General features: G+C 43.7%; 1 protein-coding gene across 11 annotated transcripts; it reads left to right on the top strand.

Annotated features, from left to right (window-relative positions):
* Positions 1-7,568: 7,568 nt before the first annotated feature.
* On the top strand, positions 7,569-10,449 carry LOC147435359 (uncharacterized). Of its 11 annotated transcripts, none has more exons than XM_086488428.1 (10): positions 7,569-7,726; positions 7,881-7,940; positions 8,304-8,500; positions 8,626-8,677; positions 8,822-8,945; positions 9,080-9,236; positions 9,317-9,416; positions 9,568-9,873; positions 9,943-9,997; positions 10,137-10,449. In XM_086488428.1, the coding sequence occupies exons 1-10, from the start codon at positions 7,671-7,673 to the stop codon at positions 10,371-10,373; spliced, it is 1,344 nt and encodes a 447-aa protein (XP_086344554.1). In that variant the 5' UTR covers positions 7,569-7,670; the 3' UTR covers positions 10,374-10,449. The 11 variants fall into 11 exon arrangements, with proteins under 11 accessions (XP_086344554.1, XP_086344559.1, XP_086344550.1 ...); XM_086488425.1 differs by having other exon boundaries at positions 7,582-7,726; positions 7,863-7,940; XM_086488432.1 differs by adding an exon at positions 8,023-8,059 and having other exon boundaries at positions 7,662-7,726; positions 9,568-9,997.
* Positions 10,450-11,716: the final 1,267 nt, after the last annotated feature.

The raw sequence follows: 11,716 nt of genomic DNA, 5'->3' as shown, positions 1-11,716 counted from the left end.
CTGACTGAGCATCTTCTCTGATCTCCTCCATTGATGCCACTGTGATTGGCACATGGTAGCCTTCATACATCCGTGCACTACGAGGGGCTACCTCTATGACGTACCACCAGTTTGATGCAGACTTTGTGGGATGAAATATCACCTTCCAGAGCCACATAACTTACATGAGAGCTTCCAAGCACATAAATTCTAAAACACACGTTAACTATTTACATACTTACTTGTTCACAATGCTCGGGTAGTACAAAAGTGTCTCTTAGGTCAGTCCATTTCTTAGTTGAATCCACCTCAAGAAAACCAGACTCTCCTCTACGCACAGTAGCGTTGCGACCCTCCATGATTATCTTGAACCATTGCACGTCGAACAAGTCGACAAAATATCCTCTATAATCGATCCTCAAAATCTCTTGTAGCGTGCCGAAGTAAGTGAGTTCCGCCACCACAGGATCTGCATCAGAGGACCGTCGTCGACTAGACTGTTCAAATTTTGCCATGATTCCACAATCTTGAGTAAAACGTTTTTTGTCGATCCGTTCCACCCTAAAATGTCGACCTTTACACCATGCTGCTGTGTATGACTTATACTACAACCAACAAAGATTATGAGTGGCCGTTCAAACATCTAGAAAGTTGCTAGTCATACATTGCAAACTTACCTTGGTCGTGCAACCCCTAGAGTACTCCCACTCTTCCTCAGTCACTTCTTCACCGCACTGTTGTGCGCTTTTCAGTTGGTTGTGGAACCATCTTAAGCTCATGAATGTTGGTAGGCTCTCCAGACCCGTCGGATAGTGCATCGGTGGTCGTCTTCCTCGTCTCCACTCGATTCTTGCCCTTTGTCGCTCTTGCTTTGCATCCTCATATTGTGAGATCCACTTCTGCATGACTGGATTGTGAAGCATGCAAAATCGGTTCATTTTAGCCTCTAGATCTTCCGTCATCTTCTTCTCAACACCGAGATTGCACATGACAATTCCAGATATGCGCTCATCGTCTATGGTTCGCCATGGCGTGTCCCGGGCTTTATCAAATCCGTCTAGCCACTCTCCAATGTACACTAGGGACTCTGATACCAGTCAACCTTCTGCCATGCTACCCTTCGGACGTGTCTTCTGACGTACATATCCCTTGAGCGTTTTCATGAAACGTTCTAAAAAGAACATCCATCTGGAATGTACTGTGCCGGCTATTTTCGTCTTTATTGGTCAATGCCTATATTTGTGGGTCAATGCCTATATTTCTGGGTACAAAATCTACATACCCACGTCTACATGATACTGCATGTAGTGGACAAAACCCCTTTGCCTCTTCTCTAGCTGTAGCATTTCACATGTACAGCATCTTAATATCTTTTCATAGTAGATCTTTGTTTGTAGCATGCAGGTACGTCATTCTTGCAATGTAGCTGATGTCTACTCAAGGCACTTAATTCTTATTCTAGATTTGATGGGATGTGGTGTGTGTGTGTGTGTGTGACCCTTGGAATCGTCATCTTGCATCACTAATTTCTGTGTAGGCTCAATTTGCTCTTCCATTAGCTGAACATGACGGCTTATTGTATGGTAGCAGCAGTCGAACATGCATGTGGAATTGCTGGTCCGCATGAACTGTCGAGGCTGTGAGCGCATAAAATTTTCTCGCCATTTCTTCTAACCTTAAATAACCTAAATCTAATCTACTATAACATATAAAAACCTAAATTAATAAACCTAAATCTAATCTAATATAACGTAAATCTAAATCTAACGTAAATAAACCTAAATCTAATCAAACGTAAATCTAACTAAAAATAAACCTAAATCTAATTTAATTTAACTTAAATAAACTAAATCTAATTTAACGTAAGTCTACATCTAACCTAATCTTTAACGTCTTTTGGGATAGTTTCCTACGACGTTAAAACTCTCTTCTTCTTGTGTGTGTGTGTGTGTGGGTGTGTGTGTGCCAATAAAAAGAGAAAAATGGTATAACCTTTCTATCACCCAAGTGTGGTAGATTGCTTATACCATTTTCCTCTTGAATAACAAGTCTTGGTTTCAACTCCTCGTCGGCTAGATTTTTAGGTCTCTTTAATTAATTTCCTACGATGTTAAATTAAACTCTCTTCTTCTCGGGTGTGTGTGCACGCCAATAAAAAAAGGAGAAAAATAGTATAACTTTTCTATCACCGAAGTGTGATAGATTGGTTATGCCATTTCCCTTATGAATAACATGTCTTGAGTTCAACTCCTGTCGACTAGATCTTTAAGGTCTCTTGGGATACTTTCCTACGATGTTAAGACTCTCTTCTTCTTCTTCTTTTCTCTCTCTCTCTCTTTGTTATATATATATATATCTTTTCCTCTCTCAATGTGTGTGCATTCTTTGATTATGCATGTGTGTGTGCACGTTTTTGGTTTATGCATGCTCTCTCTCTCTTTTCCTCTCTCAAAGTGTGTATGATTTCTTTGATTATGCATGTGTGTGTGTGCGTTTTTGGTTTATGCGTGCTCTCTCTCTTTTCCTCTCTCAATGTGTGTGTGCTTTCTTTGTGTATGCATGTGTGTGTGCGTTTTTTTGTTTATGCTTGTGCTCTCTCTCTCTCTCTCGTTCTATCTCTCTCTCTCTCAAAAACACAATGTGTGTGTGTGTGTGAGAGAGAGAGAGAGAGGGAGAGAGAAAAAGGGGAAGGGACCATGAGAGTGAGGAGAGGGAAGGAGCATACCCGTCTCTCCTTCCTCTCCTCGTGTGTGTGTGTGAGAGAGAGAGAGAGAGAGAAGGAGAGAGAAAGAGGGGAAGGGAACATGAGAGTGAGGAGAGGGAAGGAGCATACCTGGCTCTCCTTCCTCTCCTCGTGTGTGTGTGTGTGTATGTGTGTGTGTGGAGAAGAAAGAGAGAGAGAGAGATGGAAAGCGTTACCTTGCTTGCTTGAGCACGCGTCAAAAACTCAGATCTGAGATCTGAGTTTCGGACGCTCTCGGTTATTTTTTTAGCCCTGTTGGCGTCGCTATATGCGTCGCTATGTTACAAGCGACGCTCATAGCGACGCATATAGAGACGCCGTGCATTTTCATTTTTGAGCGTCGCACTATGAGCATCGCTAATGTTAAGCATGGCTTGTAGTGCATTTCAAATCTCTATTGCTAACGTATTGCTCTTTTACATTAAAATTGGTCATGGCTGATGACAAAGGTGACCTATCTTCATCTAGCTGTGGAACATCAATCTCCACCATTAGCAGCTCCTCATAAGAATTCTTTGGATCATTCTTGCATTGCTGCTCAAAATCAAAATCAGTCAATAAATCACTTGAAGACTTGGACGATCTATAAAATTCCATTTGGATCTGGGTATCTACATGCAATTGGTTGTGAACTTGTATCTCAATATTTATCAAATTTTGAAGAATTAAGTATGGAAAATCCTCAACATTAGAAACCTTGTGACCTCTCTTGTGACAATGGTCACACCTCTTGCCTGGTTGAAGATTGTGAATAAGAATTCGTTGCCACCATTCCTTGACAACTTCCAATATTGCCGAAAGATCTTCATGCGAACAAGCATGATATCTATGAAAGAATCTCCAGTTTTTGTATTTTGACAAACAACAGTACTTCGAATGATATCTGGAATGACAATACCAGCATTTCTAAAAAGGTTTTGATAAAAAATGAGTCCATATGTGAAGGAAGTCTTCATCAATTATAGACGTCGTACGATCGGCCACATCATTTCTTCATTCTGCACTCGACTTTGAGCCATTCTTCGAGGGTTGGTTGACTCACAACACTTATCACCTCCGACGGTTTGATGTCTTTGAACGTACCCATATCATATCAATAATTTGAGTCAATATCAAAGACCTGATCTTGAACTGTGGTAAGTCTTATGGCTGTCCTCCTCTCATGTCGGTCTTTGGTGCTTGACATCATGAAACGCACTAACTCGATCCACAACCCAACTGGGAGAGTGATTCACTATCAAGAGCAATTCAGCTCAGCCCCACCATGATTGCCGGAATGAAATGAGCTGGTCTCTTGATGGGTTTTGGAAAAGGAGATTTTGAATTACATACCTAATCTTTTAATATTTACAGGATCTTTTGTCAACACTTAATGGAGAATTTTTCTTGCATTTTTGAATTTCACAGTAAAACGAATGTAAGCTGACACACTTTTCCCGAACTCTAATCCTATGAAAGGCAACTCTCTCTCTCTCTCTCTCTCTCTCTCTCTCTCTCTCTCTCTCTCTCATGTAGGCCAAGGCTACAAAATTAAATTTTTCCTAAACTTAAGAAAATTAGTGCAAATTTGAAACTCTCCCGGTTTTTGGGTCAAAATTTGAAGCTTTTGCCGATGTTTACACTACAATTTATGTGGTTTTCTTCAAGCGAAGCTCAAAATCAAACCAAGATTTTACAATTTCAGGCAGTCTCTTTCTCTCTCTCTCTCTCTCTCTCTCACACACACACACACACACACACACACACACACACACACATGCCAAGGCTAAAATATACCTCGATAATGAGAAAAACTGCATGGAATGCATCCTTAACACCCTCTTCAACTTTGTGCTTCCCTCGCTCCCGCTCCATCTCTTCAATCCTAGTATATCTATACTTCTATACTATTATAAAAGGGGGAGTGACCCCCCCCCCCCCTCTCTTGACACGTGTCGCGAGCTCCTTGATCCGGCTTGTGTGCCTTGCAGCTTCGACGGCACAGATGACAGCGCGCACAACTAGAGAGAGAAAGGTGCGGGAGGAGAGAGACAGAGAGGTGGCTGAAGGCCGATGTCCATATTAGTATTTAACTAATTTGTTAATCTCAAGGAGCTCTAAAGAACATGTGTATTCAAACGATTAGTTTTTCATCATTTTGAATGTCCCTGGACCCTCCCTCTTCTTTATACATGTAAATTTACAAGATGGTTAATTATTTGTCTTATCTAAAGTGGATGCATGTTGATATGATAAGGCAATGATGTGTGTGAACATACTTAGGACTGTCGAGGCACTTTTTCCCTCGCTAGGAGGTTTTTTTCCGTGCATTGTATATATGCCCATCACCATTCTAGGACATCTTTATCTTTACTACTTTTGTAATGTGTGCTCTTGAGCTCCTTCTTCTCCGAGCTTTGTGTGCATTCTTACACCCCTAAATCCAACATTTGGTATTAGAGCAAGCTTCTTCCCCTTGACCAAGGTTGTCGTGGAGCAGGTCTATTTTCACCATCTTGAGGAGTCCTCTTAGGTGAAAGATAGAACTAGGTATTGTGTGATGTTTACATAGTAAACCACAGGTTTGCAACTTACCATACTAGCAAACATAAAATATGTCATAAAATCTAATATCTAACCAACCCAAATGATTTTCTCATATTAAATTGATCACTTAATGTGGGAGAATAAACGGGAACAAGTGTTAAGATATAGATATGTGCTTATAGATCTATCTCAACACGGGGCCAATCGTAAAGGGGCCCAAATGAGAGATGGTCTATCAAAGAGCAAGGCTAACCAATGGAGCATAAGACCTTAGGGTTAGCTTCATTGAAGACCTCCAATAATGTGTGTAAAAGTCCTTTGACCTTAGGTAAGCTAGGGCTAAGCTTGAGGCGGGAACCCGGCCCAAGCTCGAGGTGCTTGTCGTGCTTGAGGTGCTTGTCATGCTTGAGGTGCTTGATTAAGGTGCTTGAGGTGCTTGATCTGCTACATGCTCGAGGTGCTTTGACATGCTTGTCTGAGATGCTTGTGGGAATACACCCTAGTCCAAGTGCTTAGTCATGCTTGATGACTAAGGTGCTTGAGCACCAAAAGTCAAAAGATCCCTACAAGAGGGGGGGCGAGCCCTTTTCCTATGGGCTAGAGAGAGAACACACACTCACACACACTCGGAAGGCCCAAGCTTGAAGAGGCAGCAAGGACACATGTCAGGCCCTTACCTATGTTACCTTCATGAGATGCCTGAAGCCTATTGGTTGGCCACCCAAGGGGTCCAATAGTAATTTAGGAGATTTAATTAATTGATTTAGCATTTATCTAGCTCTCTCTCTCAAAAGGGAAAGGGGGACACTTGTCTCAAGGCTACCCCTACTGCTTGTAATGCCTCCTGCTTATGATTGGCTAGGCCTGGAGGGGTCCAATGAGCTTCAAGCATGAGCTACAAGGGGGGGTCGACCCAAGCTAGCTAGGGGGTTGCTTAGGGGGTATACTCACCCACACACACTCAAAAACACTCTCATTGTGTGCTATCCAAAGTGCAAGAGCTCCCTCTCCTTCTCCAAGCAAGTAGAGGTTGAGAGCCTACACCAACACTCTTGGCTATGGAGTGCAAATCCAACCAAGAGCCATGCTTCAATGCTTAAGCTTGCCATCTCCTTCTTCTTCATTACTATGCTATTATGTATGCTAGCAACAAGAGTATGATAAGTGAGGAACTAATTCTTTCTCCTACGAAATGTTTCTTCTTCCTCTTCCCTACCCTCATTCCTTGCTAGCTCTCTCCACCTTCGAAGGTGTTTGAGGTCTTGGGACTGAAGCCTGGGATAGTCAAAGCTTTCTTCAAGTTTATGTTATGTTTGTGATGCATGAAGCTTTCCATCTTCATTGCATCACCTAGGTCACAAGGAACACAAAGACTGTATTGTAACAAGTCTCTCTTAATGGGAGAAATCATAATACAAATGCCTATTGGAGGGGGGACCGGCTCCACATAAATCCGGCCCTCAACTGTTGTCATGTTCTCTAAATTCTCTCTCTTGCAAAAGTATTGTTCATGCCAAGTTAACTAATTGCTATGATTATGTTGCTATCTTCAATTATGTTCACCCGTTATGCTCACAAAGTTATTTCTCAAAAGTACTCTCATTAATTTCCGCTACTCTCAAGTTAAATAGGCCAATTTCATTACAAAATAAAATCGCATTAATTAACAGGATGCCTTGCATATCCTCCCCCCCCCCACGTGTCTCCTCCCCCGCCCTCCCTCTGCTCTCCTCTCTGCAACCCTTCGCGTGCACAAGCCCTACTCACATGCGCACACAGTGACAACAAAAAATTTGCGCGGAGAGATGGCCTGCTGACGTGCAACATACACAGACTAGGAGACAGCCTCCTTATTGAATCTACTCGGGTCCATGTCACCCCCTCCTCTGCACGCCTTGCACCCTCTCCTAGCCTCCCTTCCATCGCCCCACTAGCCTGCTTGCCCTGCAACACAAAGAGAGAGAGAGAGAGAGAGAGAGAGAGAGAGAGAGAGAGAGATGCCGATCCCGTGCACAAACCGCACCATTGTCTACTTGGCCCTCCTCCTCCTTTATAGACCCAATGCAAGGCGGTTAGGAGCTCACCAAAGCTGAGTGGCATGCCCCCCAGATGGCTCCCATCTGGAGCTTGCAAACGCCGCCAGCGTGCAGGTTCTAGCCGCCCACCGCCTGACTCTCCAGACCGTTTACTCCCGGTTTGAAAAATGAGCATCTTTGACAGATTCGTGCTTTTCCAGCCTCTCTCGAAAAACGAGCACAGACACTCAAGCGGATAATCAAACCAGGCAAAACCGAGATCTCTCTAGATTCTTTTGTTCTTTCTAAAATCAATTTTCTTATTTTCAAGCGCTGGTGGGTGAGCTAGCATTTTCAAGATCGTAGGCCCTGGAGGTCAATCTGGAGGCTGGAGGAGCTGGTTGGCAATGGCGGGTGCCTCTCCTGACAAGATCGATGCGCTGATAGCTCGCGAGTATACCTTGTACACACACGCTCTCTCTCTCTCTCTCTCTCTCTCTCTCTCTCAGACACACACACACACACACGCGCGCGCGCGCGCATTCATGACGCACGGTCAATGGCTTCATATGATTTCAGAGTCCTGACGCAGATGATAGTGATTTCCACTGTCGCAGCGTGCAGGAGCTTGTCTGGTTACCTCCACGCAGGAATCCTTTTCCTCGTTGCACAGACAAGTAAGTGGTAAAGGAAGGTTCCCTTGTCGAAGTACTTTGGCGTTGTTTTGGCAAAAGGGCTGACCATGCACTTCAAGCGCAGAAAGTGATGCCTGATGAAAGTGTTCATGAAGATCTATGTATGTAACTTCAATTTGATCAGTCAATCACGTTGTCACGAACGTTTGATACTTAATGAGTGCATGTGCATGCACGCATACATCATGTGCGTGCCACCACCATAGCCTCTTCTGTCTGTTTTTTCGCATAAAAGTTAAGACTCAAGTGCATGCGAACATGCATATATAACACACAGACAGTACATGTGCACACAAAGCCTCACATACGCTAACTATAACAACCTAGGGATATGCATTGAAACAGGATCGTGTCAGATCTTCGCAAGCTTGAAGTACTTTACAGACGACCAGCGACAGGAGGCCGCAACAATCTAAGAAGCAGCCGGCGAGCAGCCGACCATGCATTGTCTGTCCTCATTGCAGATTATGACGAGTTAATCAGATTTCGGCGTTCCCTCTGCCAAAAGCTCCCTGCGGTGCAAACATCCTCCTCCCTTAAGGGTAGAGAATCTAGTCTTCGTCAGAGGGTTTATAATGTCTGTTTACAACTAGCAAACATATTATACGAAAAGCTTTACAGTTCTTTATGGTTCAATTTGCTCTCTCTAATAAACTTTTGTTGCCAGACTTTGAACATCGGGCAGAAGCGCTGATAATGCAACACCTAGATAGTGCATGGTAATTGAAGCTCCTCCGTGAAACCTTCTCCTAAATGCACGTGACATGCTTAGGTCTAGAAAAGGATAGACAATGCGATGAATAATGTAGAAGACTCGTAAGCAAGTTATTTACACTCTTGAGTGCTTTCCATTGCTATTATAGGGGATCTGGCAAGCATGGTTCAGTTGAAACATGGGCTAGCAAGGTTAAGGGACTCGATTTCCAGGCCCTTGATTTGGCTCTACAACATTTGTTGGCACCTTTTTTTGGTTATGCAGTTGAGCATGTAAGCATCCAGGGGTAAAAACAAATTGAGGAAATTTGTTTTGGAATGTCTATATCATGCTGTACACAATCTGCTGATGTTTAAGCTGACCTGCCTACTTCAGTAAGAACAGCTTTCAATTTAATATTTTGCAGAAAGAGCACCAATATGATTGTTGTTATAACTCAGTCTCTGTGGAGAAAAGGCAGAGACATCAAAGTAAAGAAGATGAAAATGCCAGCGATGCAACGAGCTTGTGTGACAGCAAAGAAGTTGAAGATGATGCTGTGTCAGAAGTGGACTCTATCGAAGGTTGCTGCATCCGGCCTGACTTCATATTTCATAGAAACGCATTCAAATAATCAACCACTGATTTTGTGAAACAATATCAGGAAGTTCTGCAGGCCAAAACCAGGAGCTTCCCCTTATGTTGATCTCCAACAGTGAGGTCAAACATGAACGCCAGCCTTATGTTCCAAATATTAACAGCAGGTTTGCAAGCCATTTTATCGTTTGCCAAGAGTGAAGTAATACAACTGCTTTTGCAACGATGCAGATTTGCAAGCTGTGTTACTGCTTGCCAAGAGTAATGTTGGTCAATTGCTTTTACAACGAATAACAAGGGGCTCTGATGTATTTGCAGCAGAGGAAACCGGCCAATCCAAGTAGAAATGACCATGAAAGCAAGGATATGTGATGAACACATTACCGCTCCTGAACAGCATTGTTGGCACATTATTTTTGGGATTGTTAACCATGATCGGTGTGAAGTTGCTGTCCACTCTCTCACCTACTGGTCTTTCGATAATGAGTCAGAGGTTTCCACCATTAAGTGGCCAAAAGGGGGTGTGATTCTCAAAGAAGCCCCCTCTCTTCTTTGTTACAGTTGCCAAATGCGTTGTGCAGGCCCTTCTGATTCTCCCAGGGTGGCCTTTAGTTGGCAGTACAGGTATCACTTTGTCAGTTGGATGCACATGATGTCATTCTCCCTTCCAATTTCTTTCTGTTATTACCTCAGAAGGATTTCGAAGCATTTAGTGGCAGTAAGAGGAGGAATGGACCAAGAATTGAAGGTAAGAATATTTTGTGCTATGGGTGTTGGGGGCTTCACTAAATATTCGTTGCCTTGAAGGTCACTGGCTTTGAAGTTTGCAGCATTTTTGTACATCCAGTTTGAGACGAGTTTGATGAGAAAAAAAAAGCTGATTTCAGGAGAGAGTTATCGAAGGCTGCCCTTTGGAGTTGCAAACTCGCAGGCTGGTTGGGATGGAGACTCCAATGGATTCTTTATGTATGGTTGACAGTAGTGATACTGCTGATGGTCAGTTTGCGGTGGCAGGCCCATCTCAAACAGTGTATCAAAGGGCTGGTGATCCATTCTACAAGCGAATAGGCAACCTGTTTTCAAGGAAGGACTCTTGTAAGAAGGCAAGAACAAGTACAGAGTAGGCACTTCGGGCTTGGTCCAGGCATTCAGTGAATTGTCATGTCTTAATGATAAGGCAAAAGCTCAATTCCATGCATACATACAAGCATTTCCAGGGTATATGCTGTATTCATCTTTTATTGTGTTTATCATATTTCCTAGGTCTTCTTTCATTCACAAATATGGCTGACTCTCCTGGGAGAAGAGTGACAATTTATCCAGATGGGAAGACTTTGGGATCCGAAGAACAAAGGAGAGAATTGTAGGATATCTATTGGTCTGTCATGAGCACTTTGATGGTCAGATTGGGAAGAGGACGACGTGGGGAGGGCTTGAGTGGAGCTCACCTCTACACCTTGGTGTCTCTAGTGGGCCCTTTTGCCATGCCCTTCAAGCATTTGGCAGGTCCGGCCGCTGTGTATTGTGCAGCCCATATCAGTGCCACTCCTGAGGATCCCTCCAAAATCACCTGACCTCAAACCAAAATCATCATTACCTCACAGCTGAGAGGGTGACCTTTTATATCTGGATGATATGGGGCAATCAACAGCAGTAGAAAAGTCCTCTTATTTTCCAACGAACTTCTTGCATAGCTGCAGGCTATGGGGTGGGGCTCTTAATTTATAGGAGAACTTTGCAGCACCTTTTTTGGGAAGCCTTTATATGGGGCTTCCCAAAATTAAAAGGTACTAGTACGGCCGGCCACCTTCGGCGGCCCCGTGCGTTGTCCCCCCGCCACCCCGCCACCCCCCTTGTGAACGGCGATCAAGCATGAGGAAGATGAACGATAAAGCCGACCCCCTAGAGAATGCCATTCAAAAATGCAAAGAGGAAATGACGGAGATCACTACCAAGATGAACCGCAATCTCTGGGGTACAATAAACATGCTCGAAGGACGCGTGCTGATCCAAGAGAGCAAGATAAGCACGCTTGAAGACCGAGTGACAACCCAAGCGGAAGAGATCACGTCACTCAAGAAAGATCTCGCCCAAGCACGATCAAGAAACACACTGGAAGAGGGCGAACTGCAACCCTCAGTAATCGAAGAAATTAACACGATCAAGGAGCAAGTACGGGCCATCAAAGAGGGAGAAGAGCAGCACAAAGAAATGACGACTTCTTGGGTGGATGTTCTTACCAAAACTCAACATAAGGCGGACGAAGCCGAGAAATGGATCAAGGTGGCCAAGAAAGGGAAAGGCAAGGAGATAACGCCCACGTCCACACCCAATAACATCATTAATCAGACACTAGAGGAGGAGCAGAGGAGAAGGGTGCGCACTTTACATGTGAGAATTTGCGGTCTTAAAGACAAAGGCAATGTGGACGAAGAAGTAAAAGAACTCACAGCCTTGATGGGGATTC

The sequence above is a fragment of the Adiantum capillus-veneris genome, chromosome 18 (assembly GCF_014529385.1).
Source record: "Adiantum capillus-veneris isolate H3 chromosome 18, ASM1452938v2, whole genome shotgun sequence".
In the NCBI taxonomy this organism is placed as follows: Eukaryota; Viridiplantae; Streptophyta; class Polypodiopsida; order Polypodiales; family Pteridaceae; genus Adiantum; species Adiantum capillus-veneris.
Note: the sequence above shows the minus strand (reverse complement) of the source record. Positions and strands in the feature narration are given on the sequence as shown.

Excerpts from the sequence above, each read along its gene's own strand:
- LOC147435359 (XM_086488422.1), top strand. The coding sequence starts at position 7,671 with ATGGCGGGTGCCTCTCCTGACAAGATCGATGCGCTGATAGCTCGCGAG. Across the intron at positions 8,678-8,821 it reads CAACACCTAGATAGTGCATG|GGGATCTGGCAAGCATGGTT; the intron begins GTAATTGAAGCT and ends TTGCTATTATAG. Across the intron at positions 9,998-10,136 it reads GAATGGACCAAGAATTGAAG|GAGAGAGTTATCGAAGGCTG; the intron begins GTAAGAATATTT and ends AGCTGATTTCAG.